This window comes from Nyctereutes procyonoides, unplaced genomic scaffold (assembly GCF_905146905.1).
Source record: "Nyctereutes procyonoides isolate TBG_1078 unplaced genomic scaffold, NYPRO_anot_genome, whole genome shotgun sequence".
In the NCBI taxonomy this organism is placed as follows: Eukaryota; Metazoa; Chordata; class Mammalia; order Carnivora; family Canidae; genus Nyctereutes; species Nyctereutes procyonoides.
Window position 1 is genome coordinate 1,663,223 of NW_026575114.1, and position 22,759 is coordinate 1,685,981.

At 51.2% G+C, this 22,759-nt stretch overlaps 1 protein-coding gene across 1 annotated transcript in view; it reads left to right on the plus strand.

Annotated features, from left to right (window-relative positions):
• The first annotated feature begins 1,672 nt into the window (after nt 1-1,672).
• The window catches only part of OBSCN (obscurin, cytoskeletal calmodulin and titin-interacting RhoGEF), a 135,526-nt gene continuing 114,439 nt past the window's right edge, over nt 1,673-22,759 (plus strand). The window contains exons 1-8 of the mRNA XM_055333724.1: nt 1,673-2,660; nt 3,487-3,756; nt 3,872-4,132; nt 4,836-5,144; nt 5,272-5,538; nt 6,452-6,730; nt 7,081-7,356; nt 7,897-8,172. Of these exons, the coding sequence (XP_055189699.1) occupies nt 1,673-2,660; nt 3,487-3,756; nt 3,872-4,132; nt 4,836-5,144; nt 5,272-5,538; nt 6,452-6,730; nt 7,081-7,356; nt 7,897-8,172 (2,926 nt within the window). The remainder of the gene's footprint in view (nt 2,661-3,486; nt 3,757-3,871; nt 4,133-4,835; nt 5,145-5,271; nt 5,539-6,451; nt 6,731-7,080; nt 7,357-7,896; nt 8,173-22,759) is intronic.

Here is a 22,759-nt window from a genome sequence, read left to right on the forward strand (position 1 = left end):
TGTGGAGGTGGCCCTCTGACCCTGTCCACTTGTGAGCTCAGAGCACCTAGCTCCCATACCTGCTCCCGCAGTGGCTGGTGGGGGGCGTGAGGTGCACTGTCCTGGCTCAGGGGACCCCCGGGCCAACTGCAATCCAAGGGAGGGTCACTGGGAGCTCAGAGCGCAGGGCCTCTGGAGACCTGGTGTCAGAGTAACCCTTCCCCAGAGGGACATCGAGGCCCAGGAGGGCGTCCATGGAGGCGGGGCCCGGGTAGCCACTCGCCTGGGTCCTCCCAGCCCCAGAACTTGGCCAGGCAGTGGGGGGTAGGGGACAGAGGTGCTGACTGCACAGTGAGTCAGCAGGCTGCTGCAGACTCACCTCCTCGAGGGGGATTAAGGGGATTAGGCCCTGAATCACAGGATGTCACCCCACTCGTCCCCAGTGGGCAGTCCGTGCTGGAAGCCCAGCCCGGGATTGAGGAGGGCGCTCAGGCGTTTGGGGCCAGCCCTGAGCCCAACAGGCTGCTGTTCTTACTGAAGCCAGCGGTGGGTGGGGTGGAGGGTAGGCCAGGCCCAGCTCACCTAACCCACCTGTGCTGAAGGCCAGCCAGGGCCTGCCGGGATGGGCAGAGGCCAGTCACCTGAGGCCTTTGGTTTGTGTGGTGCCAACCCTGTCCCCGCAGGGAGCCAGCCAAAGTCTGTAGGTTGACCGGGCCCTGCCGGCCAACCTGGCCAGCCTCAGCCTGGACCGCCCAGATTCTTCCGGAGTACTCTGTGCCTGTCCTTCCTGCCCGCTGACTGTGGGCTGTCCCAAACCAGGAGCAGGTGCTCGCAGGAAGGGGGTGTGGGCAGCTCGTGGGCTTCAGCACTCAGACGGTGGCAGGATTTCCATTCTTCCCCTGCTCGGGGTTAAAGGGACCTGGAACTCCCAGGAGAGGCACTGGCAGCTGCAGGGGGGACTTCTGTCATGGGCACTGCCTGGGCAAGCAGGGCAGGGACCCACAGAGGAAAGGAGAGCCTCCTGGGGTGGAGAATCCTGTGACCTCGGGAGTAAGCAGTCAGAGAGGGGCTGGGCTAGCAGCAGGTGCCCAGCACAGGCCTCCCAGGGCCCGCCCTGCCCAGGTGGGAGAACTGCCTCCTCTTGGAGCAGGAGACACAGGCAGATTGGAGGTTCAGCATCCAGGAGGCTGCGGTGTGTCAGGGAGGGGGACTGGTGCCTGGATGCAGCTGGGGGGTGGGGCACACACAGGCAGGTCTGTGTGGACCCAGGTAGGAAGGACATTGGTGGACAGAAAGAGGGCCAGCCAGGCTGCTGTTGTGATGTTTGGAGATGGTGCTCAATAGGACCTCGAGTTGGGCTGTGGGGCTAGAGCTGGGGGTCAGGAGGAAGAGGTACCCAACTGTGAGCAAAGCCTGTGGTGGGGGGTGTGGCAACAGACCACGAATGCCCAGAAAGGGTTAAATCTGAGTTTCTGGTCCATGGTGCCTCCTGGTGACTCTACGTATGGGGTGGGGGTGGGGGTGAGGGGTGGGGGGTGAGACCTCCGGGTCCTTCAGGAGGTCTGAATGGGGAATGGCCAGGTGGGGCACAGGTGCGGGACTCGGCCACCACCTGGGTCTCCTCCCCACTCTGACCTTCTGCCAACCCACTCGCAGGTCCCTCCCGCCGCCCCCCCCCACCCCCGCCGCTGCCATGGATCACTCATTCAGCGGGGCCCCCCGATTCCTGACCCGGCCCAAGGCCTTTGTGGTGTCGGTGGGCAAGGACGCCACACTGAGCTGCCAGATCGTGGGCAACCCGACGCCGCAAGTGAGCTGGGAGAAGGACCAGCTGCCGGTGGAGGAGGGTGCGCGCTTCCGCCTGGCCCAGGACGGCGACCTGTACCGGCTCACCATCCTGGACCTGGCGCTGGGCGACAGCGGTCAGTACGTGTGCCGCGCGCGCAACGCCATCGGCGAGGCCTTCGCGGCTGTCGGGCTGCAGGTGGACGCTGAGGCCGCTTGCGCCGAGCAGGCGCCCCACTTCCTGCTGCGGCCCACGTCCATCCGCGTGCGCGAGGGCGCCGAGGCCACCTTCCGCTGCCGAGTGCGCGGCTCGCCGCCCATGGCCGTGAGCTGGGCCAAGGACGGCCGGCGCTTGGGCGCGCCGGACGAGCCCCGCGTGCGCGTGGAGGCCCTCGGTGAGGCGAGCGCGCTGCGCATCCGGGACGCGCGGCCCCGCGACGGCGGCACCTACACAGTGCGCGCCGAGAACCCGCTGGGCGCCGCCAGCGCGGACGCGGCGCTCTCGGTGGACGCGGACGCGGACGCCGCCAGCCCGCCCGGGGCCTCCACGGCCGCGCTCCTGGCGCACCTGCAGCGGCGGCGCGAGGCCATGCGCGCCGACGGCGCCCCAGCCTCGCCTCCCGGCTCCGGCACGGGCACGCGCACCTGTACGGTGACCGAGGGCAAGCACGCGCGTCTTAGCTGCTACGTGACCGGTGAGCCCAAGCCAGAGACGGTCTGGAAGAAGGATGGGCAGCTGGTGGTGGAGGGCCGGCGACACGTGGTGTACGAGGACGCCCAGGAGAACTTCGTGCTCAAGATCCTCTTCTGCAAGCAGGCGGACCGGGGCCTCTACACCTGCACGGCGTCCAACCTGGTGGGCCAGACCTACAGCTCCGTGCTGGTGGTCGTGCGAGGTGAGCTCCCCTCGCGGGCCGCACTATCCCCGCGCGGCCCCTTCCCCGCTCCTTTCCACCGAGAAGGAAATCCGCGGTGGAATCCGGAGTCCTGGCGGCTCTGGCGTTTGCGAGTCACAGGAGTGAACAGCAAAGCGCTTTATCCTCGGCGCCCCCTCCCCCCAGGCACTCCGCCCTCACGGGATGCTGAGGGGTCTCTCGCTGGCAGGGTGGGGACAAAGGCAGGCCAGAGGCTGTGGCCGCTGAGCCTGAACACCCTTCTGGACCGCTGTTCGGGCTTCTGTCGAGGGCCCTGGTAGGGGTCTGGGCCTCCCCCAGGGTCCGGGGGCAGAGGACGGGAAGCACGATCGGGTTTTGTGGGCGAGGCTCCTGACCTCCACTTCTGACCCGCAGTAGTCTCCCAGGGCGGGGAAGTGGCCCCGCTCCCCAGGGTTGGGGGGTCTGCAGGCAGCAGACGCTGTGCGGGGGAAGTGCTAGGGCAGCAGGGCTGGGCCCGCGGTCTCAGCGGGCCCAGGGGCTCGGGGCGGGAGGCTGGCGGGGCCACGGGCCCACGGGGTGTTGCGCCCGGGAGCAGCGTCCCTGGGCTTTTTGTGGCTTTACGTGCCCGTTTCTCCTCTTCCAGACATCTTATATTAAGAGGGAGGCTCTAGGTTCTGTGCCCTCTCCTCTGCCCCCTCCCGTCCCCCCCCCTCCCCATCCCTACAGCCTCTCAGCCTTCCCGTCCCCTGCCCCCGCTCCAGCCCTAACCCTCACCCCGCCGCGCCCGGGGCACTCCCCTGCGCCTCCCCGCCCCTCCCCGCCTCACGCGCTCCCCCTCTCCCCGCAGAGCCCACCATGCCCTTCCAGAAGCGACTGCAGGACCTGGAGGTGCAGGAGAAGGAGTCGGCTACGTTCCAGTGCGAGGTGCCGCTGCCGTCCACGGAGGCCGCGTGGTACAAGGAGGAGACGCGGCTGTGGGCTAGCGCCAAGTACGGCATCGAGGAGGCGGGCACCGAGCGCCGGCTGACCGTGCGCAACGTGTCGGCGGACGACGACGCCGTCTACATCTGCGAGACTGCCGAGGGCAGCCGCACTGTGGCCGAGCTGGCGGTGCGAGGTGGGCGGCGGTTGGGGGTGGGGAGAGGGAAGGGGGGGCAGGAGGTGCGCCGGGAGGAGGAGCCCGCGCCCCCTCCCCCTGACCATACCCCGCCCCCGCGCCCTGCCTTCCGCAGGCAACCTAGTCCGGAGGCTCCCCAGGAAGACCGCGGTGCGCGTGGGGGACACGGCCATGTTCTGCGTGGAGCTGGCCAGGCCTGAGGACCCCGTCCACTGGCTGAGGAACCAGGAGGAGGTGGTGGCTGGGGGCCGAGTGGCCATCACCACGGATGGCAGGTGCCACTCGCTAACCATCTCCAAGTGCACCCTGGAGGACGTGGGCGAGGTGACCTTCACGGCCGGGGACTGCCGGACATCCACTCAGTTCTTTGTGTCTGGTAAGGGCCCTGGAGAGCCCCCCTTCCTCTGTCCACCCAGCCCTGTGCCCCGGGGTCTGCCACAGGGAGGGTTTGGGGGTTGGGCCAACGCATCCCACCCCTGGTTTGCTGCCCTCCTTCACGGTGGTCACCCCAGGTGACTGCGAAGTAGGAGTGCTGGTGATTCCCCACTCTGCAAACCAAGTTAGAAGGTAGAGGTTGTTCTAGAAGCACACGCGTGGGTGAGGCAGGTGTGGGGCATTGTGGGTGACCATGTCCTCTTTCTGGGCCCTTTGGTCTCAAATTTGTAGGTTGGGAGGTAGGACCCTCCCCCAGGGGCCCCTACTGGGCCAGCCCTTTGTTGGGGAAGGAATGTGCCCCAGCACATGGACCTGAGGAATGTGCTCTGCTGTGGTCACTGCCTAGCCTGAGCCTTGGATGCACAGATGGGGTTTGTCCCTAGGCCACCTGGGCTGTGTTTCCCCGAAAGCCAGAGCACTCTTTCCACCACAACCAAATCAACGGCCAGAGGGCTGGAGCCAGGGGTCACGAGCCCACAGCCTCCATTGGCATTGCTGTCCCCTTGGGCCATGGCCATTCCAGACCTTGGAAGCAGCCCCCTCATTAGGGCTGGGGGTTGCGTAACACCTTGCTGGGTTGACCTGGGACCCAGGGGTTGAGGGAGCTCCGAGTTGGTGACATCGGTGAGCTGTGCTCTTCCTAGCCCCTAGGAAGCTGCCCCTGCAAGCCCCTGAGGCCCCCGTGGTAAAGGCCAGGACGGAGTGCTCTGTGACCCTCGGCTGGTCCCCACCACCCCACGGAGACTGCCCTGTCCCTATCGACGGCTATGTGGTGGAAAAGAAGCGGCTTGGCGCCTACACCTGGAGCCGGTGCCACGAGGCTGAGTGGGTGGCCACACAGGAGCTGACCATAGCCAACACGTCTGAGGAGGGGGACTTCCAGTTCCGGGTGTCAGCTGTGAACAGCTTTGGCCACAGCCCCTACCTCGAGTTCCCGGGGACTGTCCACCTGGGTAGGTGTGGGCACTCTGGGGGTGGGCTCTGTGGGCTTCCTGGGGGAGGGAGCTCTTGGGCCCCAGCTCTAGGGGAGGAGGTGAGGTGGGCAGAGGCGGGCCCCTTCCTGAAGCCCTCACCCTGCAGCCCCCCAGCTGGCCGTGAAGACACCTCTGAAGGCAGTGGCAGCAGTGGAGGGTAGCGAGGTGACCTTCTCCGTGGACCTCACCTTGGCCTCGGTGGGCGAGTGGTTCTTGGACGGGCAGGCCCTGAAGGCCAGCAGTATGTATGTGATCCGCCAGGATGGCACTCGCCACACCCTCACCATCCGTGCCGTGTCCGCCAGCCTGCAGGGCGCTGAGCTCAAGTTCATGGCCAACGGCATTGAGAGCGGCATCCGCATGGAGGTCCGAGGTAGGCGACCCAGCTATGACCCCCAGGCCTCTGTCCTTGGGGTGGGGCAGGTGGGCTGGTAGGGGGTCTGCTGGATGAGGCAGGGCTGCAGAGGGGAGGCTGGGGTATGAGTGGAAGGGGGCACAGAGCCTCGGTGTCTCCCCGACTCCCATTCCTCTCTGCTCATTCCGTCACTCTGCAATCTTGTCCCTTCCTTTCTGGCTCCTCTCTTTTTTTTTTATAAATTTATTTTTTATTGGTGTTCAATTTGCCAACATATACAATAACACCCAGTGCTCATCCCGTCAAGTGCCCCCCTCAGTGCCCGCCACCGAGTCACCCCCACCCCCCGCCCTCCTCCCCTTCCACCACCCCTAGTTCGTTTCCCAGAGTTAGGAGTCTTCCATGTTTTGTCTCCCTTTCTGATATTTCCCACTCATTTTTTCTCCTTTCCCCTTTATTCGCTTTTACTATTTTTTTATATTCCCCAAATGAATGAGACCATATGTTTGTCCTTCTCCGATTGACTTACTTCACTCAGCATAATACCCTCCAGTTCCATCCACGTCGAAGGAAATGGTGGGTATTTGTCGTTTCTAATGGCTGAGGAATATTCCATTGTATACATAGACCACATCTTCCTTATCCATTCATCTTTCCATGGACACCGAGGCTCCTTCCACAGTTTGCATTTCTGGCTCCTCTCTGTTCCCCTCTGCCTGACACTCCCTTTTGTTCACTCTCCACTGCCTCTCCTCCCTCCCCCTGTGTCCCCTCCCCTACCCATCTGTCCACCCGTCTGTCCCCTCCACTCCTGCTTTGTCCCCTCCCCACCCATCCCCTTTCCCCTGTCCGCTCCTTCTCTGTTTCCTTTCCCTCTGTCCCCTCCTCTCTCTGTCTATACACCTTCTGTCCTCCTGTATGTGGCCCCCAGAGGCCCCAGGACTGACCGCCAGGCCTCCGGTGGCCACTGTGAGGGAGGTGCTGGCCCAGCTGCATGAAGAGGCACAGCTCCTGGCTGAGCTGTCAGACCAGGCAGCGGCGGTGACATGGCTGAAGGATGGCCACGTGTTGCCACCAGGCCCCAAGTACGAGGTGCAGGCGTCAGCTAGGCAGCGGACCCTGCTGGTGCGAGATGTGGTGCGAGACGACGCTGGCCTGTACGAATGCATCAGCAGTGGGGGCCGCATCGCCTACCAGCTCTCCGTGCAAGGTGACGTCTCCCGCGTGTGTGTCTGGGTCCTCATGGGCCCACTGCCCCTGTCTTGATCGTGGGACATGCCCCAGCTCTGGGCAGCCTTGAGGGGGTCTGAGCAGTGGGAGCCCTGCAGGGGTGGGTGACCTGTGGGCAGGGCTGTGGAGGGCGTTGGGGGCAGCCCTGGGGGGTGGGGGGGTTAGAACTCAGTAGCCCAGCCAGTTCTGCCTCCTAAAGGGCCCTGGTCCTGCCTCCAAGGGGGCCCTGGTCCTGCCTCCGAGGGGGCCTTGGTTCTGCCTCCGAGGGGGCCCTGGCCGGGGTGAGGCCTCCCAGGCCATGCTGCCTGACCTGCCCGTGTGCCCTTGCAGGGCTTACTCCCTTCCTGCACAAGGACACAGCTGGCGGCTGCGTGGAGGCCGTGGCTGGAGGCCTGGCCCACTTCGAATGTGAGACCTCTGAGGCCCACGTGCGTGTGCGCTGGTACAAGGATGGCATGGAGCTGAGCCGCTCCAGCCAGCGCTTCTCACAGGAGGACGTGGGCACGCGACACCGGCTGGTGGCAGCCTCAGTCAGCAGGCAGGACGAGGGGACCTACTCGTGCCACGTGGGCGAGGACTCCGTGGACTTCCAGCTGCGTGTCTCTGGTGAGCTGCAGCCCCAGATGCCTGGGAGGGGTACTTCCTTCTGGATTTGGGAGAAGAAACTTCCCAGAGAACTAACATTTAGATGAGAAAAGATGTGGATGCGGAAAATAAAAAGACAAGGAAAGTTGCAGCCCCTTTCTCCCTTTTGAAGACGAGGCAGTGACACTGACAAGACCCGAAAGGTGCTGGAAGTGTCCTCAGCAGCTTAGGTTGGGCTCTTGATGCCTGTGGCTCTGGCTCTTTCTAGAAGCTACTGGGGCCTCAGTGCTGGCCCTTGGTGGGGTCTCAGCCACAGCCCCCCACCTCCCGTCTGCCCCAGACGGTGTCCTGGCTGCCCATCATGGTGTTCGGAGGCTGCTCCCCAGCAGGCCCAGGAGGGGTTAGGGCTTTGGATTCCCCTGTGCCTGAGAAGGGTCCCACCAGCTGCACCTGGGGGGGTGTGCAAGGCTGCCCTGAGTCCAGAGCGTGTGTACCCGGGCTCCAGGGCTCAGAGAATGTCATCTCTGGGGCCTCTGACGCTGTGTGTCCCCATGTCCCCAGAGCCTACAATGGTGTTTGCCAAGGAGCAGCCAGCACGCAGTGAGGTGCAGGCCAAGGCGGGCGGCAGCGCCACGCTGAGCTGCGAGGTGGCCCAGGCCGGGACAGAGGTGACGTGGTACAAGGACGGGAAGAAGCTGAGTGCGAGCTCCAGGGTGCATGTGGAGGCCCAGGGCTGCAGCAGGAGGCTGGTGGTGCAGCAGGCGGGGCGGGCCGACGCCGGGGAGTACAGCTGCGAGGCCGGGGGCCAGAAGGTGTCCTTCCGCCTGGACGTCGCAGGTCAGTTGACAAGGAGGTGTGACCACATTCCAGGAGCAGGCCTGGAGGAGACGTTGGCTGGGGGCTGGACTGAGGTCAACAGCTGGGTCAGGCCTGTGTCAGTCAGTGAGCTAATGCCCAGTAACAAACACCCCAGACCTTGGAGCAGCTGGCTCTGCTTAGGGCCTCAGGAAGGGTGCATGTCTGCCCCCAAGGGGTGTGCTGAGGCAGGACCCCTTTGGCTGGGGCTGTGCATTTGGCTCAGAAAAATGAGCCTCTGGCCTACTGTCTGGGCAGTGGGATGTCCAGGGTGGAGGAGGTGGGCCTGGGGTCAAGTGTCCAGCCTGGGTCTGACTTGGGACCCCCCTGTGCCCATGTGGGGTGGATGCATCCTGAGTCCGAACGCTCCCTTCAAGGCAGGCAGTGCTGGGGTGTGGAAGGGGTCCGATCTCAGCCCTGCCGGGTGATCTTGGTCAGATTGTTGCTGATGTGTGCCCCCCAAATTCCTATCCTGCTGGACCCCAGAGTGTGGCCCTATGTAGAAATGGGGTCTTTGCAGAGGTGACCCAGGCAGGGATCTCGAGGTGAGAGCACCCTGGTGCCGGGCGGGCGCTGAGTCCTATGACAGGTGTCCTTACAAGAGAAGGAGATTTGAGATGACCATGTGGTGACAGAGGCAGAGACTGGGGAGACATGGCCACGAGCCCAAAATGCAAGGGGCCCCTCCAGGTGGAGGGGTCCTACTGGAACCTTAGAGGGAGCACAGCCACGACACCTTGACTGAGGACTCCTGGCCTCCAGACCTGGGAGGGGACAGAGCCTGGTGTCCTGAGCCCCCTGTTAGTGACCATTTGATCCTGCCTCCCTGAAACCTCATGAATTTCCTCCCTGTGACTCAGTTGTCCCATATGTGAAGTGGTAATGGAGTTTCTGGGGCTTTGCTGAGACACTGTGCCCACAAGACCCCCTGGCCCTCTGGGGGCAGCTTGGGCTGTGAATTGCTGAATATTCACAGCTGCCTGTGAATTCTGACTTCCTGACCAAGGTAGGCAGGGGAGGGGACCAGGGCTGGCCACGCAAGACAGCCAGGGCATAGGCCCTGCAGGGTGAACCCAAGTGTCGTAGGCGGGTAGCCCTCAAGGAGGGCCCATACGCTGAGGTCTGGAACATTCTGGAAGGCGCTGGCTGGTGGTGTATGAGGCTTGGAACAGGAGGCTGAGCAGGAAGCAGGGCCAGGAGAATTGAGTAAAACACCATAAACCTGTGCTTTCCCGATTCCGCGATTTTGAGTACGTTGCAAGGTTGTATGCTCCAGCACCACCTCATTCTAGAACGCTTTCACGACTATGAAATGCCAGCAGTATGCCACCGCGTGTGTGCTCCCCCAGCCCCTGGCAACCATAGGTCGGTTGTGTGCCCCTGGCTTTGCCGGTCGGGGACACTACATGGGACCATGTGCCATGTGGCCCCTCAAGTCGGGCCCTTCGCACGAGTGTGGTGCTTCCATGGCCCCCATGTGCTGTGCTGTGCGTGCGTGCTTCATGCATACAGCCTGGTGACCTCCTGCTCTGTGGACTGTGTCCTTTCCGCCAGCCGGCAGACGATGTGGTTGGTCCCACGCTGGGCTGTTAAGAACAGCGCTGCCAGGACATTTTGTGCGAGTGAATGCTTCTATTTGGTTCCCTTGGGATGGCTTGGTCATGCAGCGATTTCATGCGTCTGCCCTGGAAGTGCTCAATTTCCCACACTGGCTGCCCTCTCACACTCCCACCAAGAGTGTGCAAGAATCCATGTGCTTAACGTCCTCACCAATACTCATTATTTTCATCTATTTATTTTTTGCTTGTCGCCACATTGGTGAGTGTGAGGTGACATCTTGTTGTGGTCTGGGTGTGCATTTCCCTGGCAAGGAGTGCCGCTGAGCATCCCTTCAGGTACATGTCAGCCATCTGGGTGTCTTCTGTGGACAAATGTCTATTCAGGTTCTCTGTCTCATTCTTACATAGTGGTGTTTATCTTTTTATGGTTGAGTTGTAAGGGTTCTTTACATATTCTGGACACTAGGTCCTTATCAGATACAAGATTTCCAGATATCTTCTCCCATTTATTTTGTCAATAGTGTCTCTTGATGCACAGAAGTTTTTAAGTTGTGATGAGTTTCAATGTACCCGCTTTGGTTGCTTGTATGTTTTGTGTCCTATTTTGGAAACCAGTGCCTGATCCAAGGTCACACCAACTGACACCTGTTTTCTTCTAAGAGTTGTCTAGTTTTACTCTTACATTTAGGTCTTCGGCCCATTTGGAGTTAGTTTTTCTGTGTGCTGTGACGATGAGACCCACCTCCACCCTCTGCATGTGGAAATCCAGGTGTTCCAGCACTGTTTGTTGAACAGATATCTTTTCTTCCCTGTTAAATTTTCTTGGCACATTTGTCAAAAATCAGTTGATCACCAATGTCAGGTTTTAGTTCTGGATTCTCAGTCCTTTTTCACTGACATATATGTCAGTCCATCTGTCTTATGTCAATACCACAGTCTAGGTCACTGTGGCTTTGTGGTGAGTTTTTTTTTTTAATAAATTAATTTTTATTGGTGTTCAATTTACCAACATACAGAATAACACCCAGTGCTCATTCCGTCAAGTGTCCCCCTCAGTGCCCGTCACCCATTCACCCCCACCCCTTGCCCTCCTCCCCTTCCACCACCCCTAGTTCGTTTCCCAGAGTTAGGAGTCTTTATGTTCTGTCTCCCTTTCTGATATTTCTTGTGGTGAGTTTTGAAATTGGGAAGTGTGGGTCCTCCAACTTTGTTCTTTTTATTTTATTTATTTTCTAAAAAAGATTTTATTTATTTATTAATGAGAGATACAGAGAGAGAGGCAGAGACACAGGCAGAGAGAGAGAAGCAGGCTCCATCCAGGGACTCCATCCTTGGTCTCCAGGATCACGCCCTGGGCCGAAGACAGGTGCCAAACTGCTGAGCCACCCACGCATCCCATGTTCTTTTTATTTTACTATTGTTTTCATTATTTGAGTTCCCTTGCATTGCCATGTGATTTTTAGGATCAGCTTTACAAATTTTACTAAAAGGACAGCTGGTATTTTGATGGTGATTGAGCTGAATGTGTAGACCCATTTGAGTTGCTATCTTAACAATATCAACCTTTCAGGACATAAATACAGGCTGCCTCTCTGTTTATGTAGGCCTTAAAATTTTTCAACAGTTTATAGTTTTTAGTGTGGAATACCTGTTGAGTTTGTTGCTAACTATTTTATTCTTTTTTTTTTTTAAAGATTTTACTTATTTATCCATGAGAGACACACAGAGAGAGACAGAGACAGAGAGAGAGAGACAGAGACACAGGCAGAGGGAGAAGCAGGCTCCATGCAGGATGCCTGATGCGGGACTCCATCCTGAGACTCCAGGTTCATGCCTCGGGCCGAAGGCAGATGCTAAACTGCTGAGACACCCAGGGATCCCCTAAGTATTTTATTCTTTCTGACACTTCTTTAAATGGAATTGTTCTTAAATTTTATTTTGGGTTAGTTCATCACTAATACACAGAGATAGAGTGAACTTTTGAATATTGGTCTTGCGTCCTAAACCCTTGCTGAACTGGTTTATTCACATACTGATTTTTTTGTGGATTCCTAAGGATTTTTATTTTAGATACAAAAAGGTGTCACCTGTACGTGCAGCTAGTTTTACTATTTTATTTCCAGTCTGGCTACCTATTTATTTATTTATTTATTTATTTATTTATTAAAAGATTTTATTTATTTATTCATGAGAGACACAGAGAGGCAGAGACACAGGCAGAGGGAGTAGCAGGCTCCATGCAGGGAGCCCAATGTGGGACTTGATACTGGAACTCCAGGATCACGCCTTGAGCTGAAGGCAAGCACTCAACCACTGAGCCACCCGGGTGTCCCTCTCATTTTGTTTTTGGTTACCGATTTAATCTCTTTACTTATTGTAGGTGTGTTCAGGCTTTCTTTTTCTTCTGGGGTCAGTTTTGGTAGCTTGTGTGTTTCTGTGAGTTTGTCCATTTCATCTTCATCGTCCAACTCATTACCATGCACTTGTTCATGGTGTAAGTCTGTGCTGATGTCCCTGCATTGATTCTGTTGTAATAATCCAAGTCATCTAACTTTCTGTGTCTGTCTAGCTGATGGTTGGTCAATTTTGTTGGTTGTTTCAAACATCTCCCATTTTTTCTATTGTTTTTTTTTTATTCTGTGTTTCATTCATCTCAGCTGAGATTTCATTTCCTTCCTTCTAACCTTGGGTTTTACTTACTCCTCTTTTTCTAGTTTCTTAAGGTGTGAAATTGGGTTATTGATTTGTGCTCATGTTTTTTGACACAGGCCTATAATTTATAACTGTGAGTTTTCCTCCAAACACTGCACCTTATTAGTCTTGGTTGTTGTGTTTTCATTTCTGTCTATCTCAGAATATTTTCTAATTTTCCTTATAATTCTTCTTTAAGAGTGTGTAGTTGAATTTCCACAGACTTGTGAATTTTCCAGTTCTCCTTCTTTTTAAAAAGATTTATCTATCTATCTATCTATCTATTATTATTATTTATTTATTTATTTATTTATTTATTTATTTATTTATTTCTGAGGAAGAGAGGGAGCATGAGTGGGGAGGGGAGAGAAGGGGCAGAGGGAGAAGCAGGCTCCCTACTGAGCAAGGAGCCAGACATGGGGCTCCATCCCAGAACCCTTGGATCACGACCTGAGCCAAAGGCAGATGCTTCACCGACTTAGCCCCCCAGGCACCTCTCTACTTTTGCTTCCATTAATGACTTCTAGCTTTATTCCACTGTGTTTGGGAAAGATACCTTGTATTATTTCAATATCTTTACATTTATTGAGACTCATTTCCTGGGATAACCGGTGGTCTGTGCTAGAGAACCTCCTGTGTGCGCTTGAGTAAAGTGTCTCCTGCTGTGGTTGGGTGCAGAGTTTTGCAAGACAGCTGGGTCTACTTGGCGTATGCTGCCCTTTCCTTACCAAGGTCCTGTCTGTTTGTCCATTACTGAAAGCAGAGCACTGAAGTCTCCGACTATTATTGCGCATCTATCTGTTTCTCTTTTTAATCTGCTTGTTTTTACTTCATGTAGTTTGGTCTCCCTGTGAGTTGTTTTTATGTTAATATCATTACTTTGTAATATTCAAGTTTAAAATTATACCATCTTAGTTTAAACTAAAAACTGCTCCTTTACAGTTCTGTGCCCCATACAACGGACGGCTTTATGTTTTCATCATCAAGAGTTATGTCTATATACACTAACTTTAGTCCATTAACTTTGTGGTTTTCTAATTATTGTTTGTGCATTTGTATTTTAATTCATGTAAAAAAATGAAGAGCTACAAACTAAGAATGCTGTAATACTGGGTTTTATGTTTATCTGTGTAACTACATTTCCTATTATTTGTTGAGCTTCTTGAATGTTAATTTTGGAGATTTTTGAGCATTCTTTCTTACATATTCTCTGAGCCCCTTTCTTGTCATTTCTTCCTATAAAACCCTCTTGTGCGTATGTTGCCCCACAGACAACTAAGGCTCTGTTGATTTCCTCCATTCCTTTTACTTTCTGCTCTTCAGACTGGGTAATTTCATGAGACCTGCATTCAGATTTGCTGATTTTTTCTTCTATCTGCACAAATCAGATGTTCAATCCCTTTAGTAAATTTTCATTCTAGTTATACTTTTCAAATCTAGAATTTCTGTTTGACTTTAGAAATCTATCTTGTTGGGACACCTGGGAGACTCAGCAGTTGAGCGTCTGCCTTTGGCAGGGCATGATCCAGGGGTCCTGGGATCGAGTCTTGCATCAGGCTCCCCACAGGGAGCCTGTCTCTCCCTCTGCCTGTGTCTCTGCCTCTCTCTCCTCTCTCTCTCTGACTCTCATGAAAAAAATAAAATCTTTTTTTGCATATTTTTTATTGGAGTTTGATTTGCCAACATATAGCATAACAGCCAGTGCTCATCCCATCAAGTGCCCCCCTCAGTGCCGGTCACCCAGTCATCCCATCCCCCCACCCAAATCCCCTTCTACTACCCCTTGTTCGTTTTCCAGAGTTAGGTGTCTTTTGTGTTCTGTCTCCCTTTCTGATATTTCCACTCATTTTCTCTCCTTTCCCCTTTATTACCTTTCAAATTTTTATTACTCAAATGAATGAGACCATATAATGTTTGTCCTTCTCTGATTGACTTACTTCACTCAGCATAATACCCTCCAGTTCAATCCACGTCCATTAATTTGGGGAATATAAAAAATAGGGAAAGGGAGTAAAGGGGAAAGGAGAGAAAATGAATGGGAAATATCAGAGAGGGTGTCAGAACATGAGAGACTCCTAACTCTGGGAAACAAACAAAGGGGTAGTGGAAAGGAGGTGGGCGGGGGTGGGGGGTGACTGGGTGACGGGCACTGAGGAGGGCACTTGATGGGATGAGCACTGGGTGTTATGCTATATGTTGGCAAATTGAACTCCAAAAAAGAAATAAAAAAAAGAAGTATAATGTTTCTCCATATAATGTTTGTCCTCCGCTGAGTGACTTATTTCACTCAGCATAATACCCTTCAGGTCCCTCCACGTCGAAGCAAATGGTGGGTATTTGTCGTTTCTAATGGCTGAGTAATATTCCATTGTATACATAGACCACATCTTCTTTATCCACATTCATCTTTCGATGGACACTGACGCTCCTTCCACAGCTTGGCTATTGTGGACATTGCTGCTAGAAACATTGGGGTGCAGGTGTCCCAGCGTTTCATTGCATCTGAATCTTTGAGGTAAATCCCCAGCGTACAGTTTTTTTTATAAATTTATTTTTTATTGGTGTTTAATTTGCCAACATATAGAATAACACTCAGTGCTCATCCCGTCAAGTGCCCACCTCAGTGGCCATCACGCATTCACCCCCCACCCCCCGCCCACCTCCCCGTCCACCACCCCTAGTTCATTTCCCAGAGTTAGAGGAGTATTCCATGTTCTGTCTCCCTTTCTGATATTTCCCACTTATTTTTTCCCCTTTCCCCTTTATTCCCTTTCACTATTTTTTATATTTCCCAAATGAATGAGACCATATAATGTTTGTCCTTCTCCAATTGACTTATTTCACTCAGCATAATACCCTCCAGTTCCATCTACATTGAAGCAAATAGTGGATTTTTGTCGTTTCTTTTTTTTTAAATAATAAATTTATTTTTTATTGGTGTTCAATTTGCCAACATACAGAACAACACCCAGTGCACATTCCGTCAAGTGCCACCCTCAGTGCCCGTCATCCATTCACCCCTACCCCCCGTCCTCCTCCTATTCCACCGCCCCTAGTTTCGTTTCCCAGAGTTAGGAGTCTTTTTTTTAATTTTTTTTAATAAATTAATTTTTATTGGTGTTCGATTTACCAACATACAGAATAACACCCAGTGCTCATCCCGTCAAGTGTCTCCTTCAGTGCCCGTCACCCATTCACCCCCACCCCCCGCCCTCGTCCCCTTCCACCACCCCTAGTTCATTTCCCAGAGTTAGGAGTCTTTATGTTCTGTCTCCCTTTCTGATATTTCCCACACATTTCTTCTCCCTTCCCTTATATTCCCTTTCACTATTATTTATATTCCCCAAATGAATGAGAACATATAATGTTTGTCCTTCTCCGATTGACTTATTTCACTTAGCATAATACCCTCCAGTTCCATCCACGTCGAAGCAAATGGTGGGTATTTGTCGTTTCTAATGGCTGAGGAATATTCCATTGTATACATAAACCACATCTTCTTTATCCATTCATCTTTCGATGGACACCGAGGCTCCTTCCACAGTTTGGCTATTGTGGACATGGCTGCTAGAAACATCGGGGTGCAAGTGTCCCGGCGTTTCATTGCATCTGTATCTTTGGGGTAAATCCCCAGCAGTGCAATTGCTGGGTCGTAGGGCAGGTCTATTTTTCACTCTTTGAGGAACCTCCACACAGTTTTCCAGAGTGGCTGCACCAGTTCCCATTCCCACCAACAGTGCAAGAGGGTTCCCCTTTCTCCACATCCTCTCCAACATTTGTTGTTTCCTGCCTTGTTAATTTTCCCCATTCTAACTGGTGTGAGGTGGTATCTCATTGTGGTTTTGATTTGTATTTCCCTGATGGCAAGTGATGCAGAGCATTTCCTCATGTGCATGTTGGCTATGTCTATGTCTTCCTCTGTGAGATTTCTCTTCATGTCTTTTGCTCATTTCATGATTGGATTGTTTGTTTCTTTGCTGTTGAGTTTAATAAGTTCTTTATAGATCTTGGATACTAGCCCTTTATCTGATAGGTCATTTGCAAATATCTTCTCCCATTCTGTAGGTTGTATTTTAGTTTTGTTGACTGTTTCTTTTGCTGTGCAGAAGCTTCTTATCTTGATGAAGTCCCAATAGTTCATTTTTGCTTTTGTTTCTCTTGCCTTCGTGGATGTATCCTGCAAGAAGTTACTGTGGCCAAGTTCAAAAAGGGTGTTGCCTGTGTTCTTCTCTAGGATTTTGATGGAATCTTGTCTCACATTCATGTCTTTCATCCATTTTGAGTTTATCTTTGTGTATGGTGTAAGGGAATGGTCCAGTTTCAGTTCTGCATATGGATGTCCAATTTCCCCAGCACCATTTATTGAAAAGACTCTCTTTTTTCCAATGGATAGTCTCTCCTGCTTTGTTGAATATTAGTTGACCATAACTTTGAGGGTCCATTTCTGGATTCTCTATTCTGTCCCATTGATCTACGTGTCTGTTTTTGTGCCAGTACCGCACTGTCTTGATGACCATAGCTTTGTAGTATAACCTGAAATCTGGCATTGTGATGCCCCCAGCTATGGTTTTCTTTTTTAATATTCCCCTGGCTATTCGGGGTCCTTTCTCATTCCACACAAATCTTAAGATGATTTGTTCTAACTCTCTGAAGAAAGTCCATGGTATTTTGATAGGGATTGCATTAAATGTGTAAATTGCCCTGGGTAGCATTGACATTTTTACAATATTAATTGTTCCAATCCATGAGCATGGAATGTTTTACCCTCTCTTTGTGTCTTCCCTAATTTCTTTCAGAAATATTCTGTAGTTTTTAGGGTATAGATCCTTTACCTCTTTGGTTAGGTTTATTCCTAGGTATCTTATGCTTTTGGGTGCAATTGTAAATGGGATTGACTCCTTAATTTCTCTTTCTTCAGTCTCATTGTTAGTGTCTAGAAATGCCACTGACTTCTGGGCATTGATTTTGTATCCTGCCACACTGCCAAATTGCTGTATGAGTTCTAGCAATCTCGGGGTGGGGTCTTTTGCGTTTTCAAGGTACAGTATCATGTCATCTGCCAAGAGGGAGAGTTTGACTTCTTCTTTGCCAATTTGAATGACTTTTATTTCTTTTAGTTGCCTGATTGCTGAGGCTAGGACTTCTAGTACTCTGTTGAATAGCAGTAGTGAGATTGGTCATCCCTGTCTTGACCCTGATCTTAGGGGAAAGGCTCCCAGTGCTTCCCCATTGAGAATGATATTTTCTGTGGGCTTTTCAAGATTGCTTTTAAGATGCTGAGGAATGTTTCCTCTATCCCTACACTCTGAAGAGTTTTGATCAGGAATGGATGCTGTATTTTGTCAAATGCTTTCTCTGCATCTAATGAGAGGATCCTATGGTTCTTGTTTTTTCTCTTCCTGATATGAACAATCACATTGATTGCTTTATGAGTGCTGAACCAGCTTTACATCCTGGGGATAAATCCCACTTGGTCATGGTGAATAATCTTCTTAATGTACTGTTGTATCCTATTGGCTAGTATCTTGTTGAGAATTTTTGTATCTGTGTTCATCAAGGATATTGGTCTATAATTCTCCTTTTTTGGTGGGGTCTTTGTCTGGTTTTGCAACTAAGGTGATGCTGGCCTCATAGAATGAATTTGGAAGTACTCCATCTCTTTCTATCTTTCCAAACAGCTTTAGTAGAATAGGTATGATTTCTTCTTTAAACGTTTGATAGAATTCCCCAGGGAAGCCATCTGGCCCTGGATTCTTGTGTCTTGGGAGGTTTTTGATGACTGCTTCAATTTCCTCCCTGGTTATTGGCCTGTTCAGGTTTTCTATTTCTTCCTGTTCCAGTTTTGGTAGTTTGTGGCTTTCCAGGAATGCGTCCATTTCTTCTAGATTGCCTGATTTATTGGCATAGAGCTGTTCATAATATGTTTTTTAAAATTGTTTGTATTTCCTTGGTATTGATGGTGATCTCTCCTTTCTCATTCATGATTTTATTAATTTGAGTCTTATCTCTTTTCTTTTTAATAAGGCTGGCTAATGGTTTATCTATCTTATTAATTCTTTCAAAGAACCAACTCCTGGCTTTGTTTATCTGTTCCACAGTTCTTCTGGTCTCTATTTCGTTGAGTTCTGCTCGGCTCTTTTTTTTTTTTAAATTTTTTTTATTTTTTTATTTATGACGGTCACAGAGATTGAGAGAGGCAGAGACACAGGCAGAGGGAGAAGCAGGCTCCATGCACCGGGAGCCTGACGTGGGATTCGATCCCGGGTCTCCAGGATCGCGCCCTGGGCCAAAGACCGGCGCTAAACCACTGCGCCACCCAGGGATCCCTGCTCGGCTCTTTATTAACTCTCTTCTTCTGCTGGGTGTAGGATCTATTTGCTGTTTTTTCTCTAGCTCCTTTATGTGTAAGGTTAGCTTTTGTATTTGAGTTCTCTCCAGTTCTTGGATGGATGCTTGTATTGCGATGTATTTCCCCCTCAGGACTGCTTTTGCTGTATCCCAAAGATTTTGAATGGTTGTATCTTCCTTCTCATTAGTTTCCATGAATCTTTTTAATTCTTCTCTAATTTCCTTGTTGACCCTTTCATCTTTTAGCAGGATGGTCCTTAACCTCCACGTGTTTGAAATCTTTCCAAACTTCTTGTGATTTAGTTCTAATTTCAAGGCATTATGGTTTGAGAATATGCAGGGGATGATCCCAATCTTTTGGTATCGGTTCAGACCTGATTTGTGACCCAGTATGTGGTCTATTCTGGAGAAAGTTCCGTGTGCACTTGAGCAGAATGTGTATTCAGTTGCATTTGGATGTAAAGTTCTGTAAATATCTGTGAAATCTATCTGGTCCAGTGTATCATTTAAAGCTCTTGTTTCTTTGGAGATATTGTGCTTAGAAGATCTGTCATTTGCAGAAAGTGCCGTGTTGAAATTTCCCAGTATTAGTGTATTATTATCTAAGTATGTCTTTGCTTTGGTTATTAATTGATGTACTTGGCAGTTCCTACATTAGGGGCATAAATATTCATGATTTAAGGTCCTCTTGTTGGATAGACCTTTTAAGTATGATATAGTGTCCCTCTTCATCTCTTACTACAGTCTTTGGGATAAACTTTAATTCATCTGATATGAAGACTGGTACCCCAGCCTTTCTTTTGAGGACCATTTGAATGGTAAATTGTTCTCCAACCTTTCATTTTCAGACTGTAAGGTATCCTTAGGTTTAAAATGAGTGTCTTGTGGACAGCAAATAAGTGGGTCTTGCTTTTTTTTATCCAGTCTGTAAAAGGACTACGTCTTTTGATGGGACCATTAAGCCCATTCATGTGCAGTGTTACTATTGAAAGATAAGAATTTAGTGTTATCATAATACCTATTCAGTTCCTGTTTTTGGATTATTTCTTTGGGCATCCTCTTTCTTTTACAGAATCCTCATTAATATTTCTTGCAGAGCTGGTTTGTGGTCACATATTCTTTCATTTTCTGCCTATCTTGGAAGCTCTTTATCTCTCCTTCTATTCTGAATGAGAGCCTTCCTGGATAAAGTATTCTTGGCTGCATGTTCTTCTCTTTTAGGACCCTGTATATATCCTGCCAGCCCTTTCTGGCCTCCCAGGTCTCTATGCAGAGGTCTGCTTTTAATCTAATATATCTCCCCATAAAGGTTAGGGATCTCTTGTCTCTTGCTGCTTTAAGGATTTTCGCTTTATCTTTGGACTTTGCAAGTTTCACTATTATATGTCGAGGTGTTGAACAGTTTTTATTGATTTTAGGGGGGTATCTCTCTATCTCCTGGATCTGAATGCCTTTTTCCCTCCCCAAATTAGGGAAGTTCTCAGCTATGATTTGTTCAAATATGCTTTCTATCCCTCTGTCCATCTTGGCGTCCTCTGGAACCCCAATTAAACATAGATTTTTCCTTCTGAGGCTGTCATTTGTTTCCCTTAACCTATCCTCATGGTCTTTTTATTTGTTTTTCTCTTTTTTTCCTTGGCTTCCTTCCTTGCCATCAACTTGTCTTCTATGTCACTCACTCTGTCTTCTACCTCATTAACCCTCATCGTTAGGACCTCCAGTTTGGATTGCATCTCATTTAATTGATTTTTAATTTCGGCCTGATTAGATCTAAATTCTGCAGTTGTGAAGTCTCTTGAATCCTTTATGATTTTTTCCAGAGACACCAGTAGCTGTATAATTGTGCTTCTGAGTTGGCTTTCTGACATCGAATTGCAATCAAAATTTTGTAACTCTGTGGGAGAGAGTACTGTTTCTGATTCTTTCTTTTGTGGTGAGTTCTTTCTAGTCATTTTGCTCAGTGCAGAGTGGCTAAAAACGAGTTGTACTGGAAAAAAGGAAGAAAAAAAAGAGAGGGGTACCCTCTGGTTCTGTACCCTGTAAATCCCTCCACTTTCCCTGGAGGTTTCCAGAGCTGCTCTGCCAAGAACTTGCTCTTCCCCTGTCCTTCCAGCTAGTCTTCTGGGGGAGGGTCTGCTGTGCTGATTCTCAGTTGTTCACCTGGGGAGATGCCGGCCCCCTGCCAGGTGCACGGCTCAGTGGGAGCTGTTTGAGGCCCCTGTCTCCTGGCGGCCCTGCTCCGTCCCAGGCACAGGATGACACTAGGAGGATAAACAACACTGGTGGTGGCCAGCTCTCCAGCTCTGGAGTCTGCTTCCACTATAACTATCACAGTCTCCCAGTCCACACTGGCCTGGATGCTCCTGGTGTGGGGCACTGATCTGCACAGCTTGGGGGCACCTGGTGTCAGGAGAGTCCTTGCTGTCCTGTGTCTTCCCCACCTTCGCATGTCTCGGGGGAATGCAGGAATCTGGGCTGTGTCCCCCGGCGCCCTGGGATCCAGGGCCTGTGCTACTGGAATCACGCTCCCAGGGCCCCGGCTCCCAAAAGCAAGAGTGCAGCCCCCTCCATCTGGAGCCCCTGCCTGATGGACCGACTTCTCCCCAAGGCCCCGCTGGACATGCACTCCAGCCCTTTACCAAGATGGGCCATGGTATGTGGGGCACTGTACCCCGGGGTGCACTTCCTCTGTTAGTGACTCCAGGATACTGGAAGCTCCACTGCCTCTCTTGCCGGTTCTCTTTTTTTTTTTTAAAGAAATTTATCTTGTTATTGGTATTCTCTATTTGGTGAGACATTGTTCTCATATATTTCTTTATTTGTAGAGAAATGGTTTCCTTTAGTTCTCTGAACATATTTTTTTTTAATTTTTATTTATTTATGATAGTCACACACAGAGAGAGAGAGAGGCAGAGACACAGGCAGAGGGAGAAGCAGGCTCCATGCACCGGGAGCCCGATGTGGGATTCGATCCCAGGTCTCCAGGATCGCGCCCTGGGCCAAAGGCAGGCGCCAAACCGCTGCGCCACCCAGGGTTCCCAAGACTTTGTTTAGTGAGACAATATCTAGACGTTCTCAGGGACCTCACTGTGACTTCTTCGTTTCCTGTAATGGGCATGTCATGTAATTCTTTGTTGATAAGTGGAATATTAAGTAATATAATGTGGGATCTTGAGTTCATATTGTCCAACCTTTTGCTGTTTGTTTGTGTGTTCAGTCACTTTTCTGAACTACCTCTGTGAAGTCTGCATTTTATACTGTGTAAACCACTGAAGTTTCTGATTGGTTAGCTTATTGGTCAGCTACAGTGATGACTTTAGATGCCTGTAACCAGTAAGTCTCTCAATTTTTTCCGTGGGCTTTTGTATGGGTGTTGGTGCATGCATATACCAGTTAGCCAGGCAGTTTACAACTCCATATTTGCCCTTATGTCATGCTTCCACATCCTCAAGATTAGTCCAATGTGTGAATTTAGGACCTTCTCAAGTGATTCCTGAGTGTACGTATATGTATGGCCTTCTAGGAATGTGCCAGAGCTTTCCATAGCTCTCTATGGACATCATTCTGCAGCATTTCCTTTTAAGCTGTTTAGTTAGCCTGTTGTTTGCCCAACTGATATTCACCACCTTGGGCAGCCATGATATTCAGTAATTGCTTGTGATCGTTTCAACAACTGCTTAAGGGGGAAAAGGCTATTTGCATTGAGTGAGCTTCTGTTCAGGCTTGGATAGGAAGGAAGGAAGGAAGAAAGGAAGGAAGGCAGGAAGGCAGGAGGGAAGTCAGTCTTCTGAGTGGAATTTTCCTTTTTTTAAAAAAATTTTTATTGGAGTTCAATTTGTCAACATATAGCATAACACCCAGTGCCCATCCCGCCAAGTGCCCCCCTCATTGCCCATCACCCAGTCCCCCAAACCCCTGCCCACTTCCCCTTCCACTACCCCTTGTTCATTTCCCTGAGTTAGGTGTCTCTC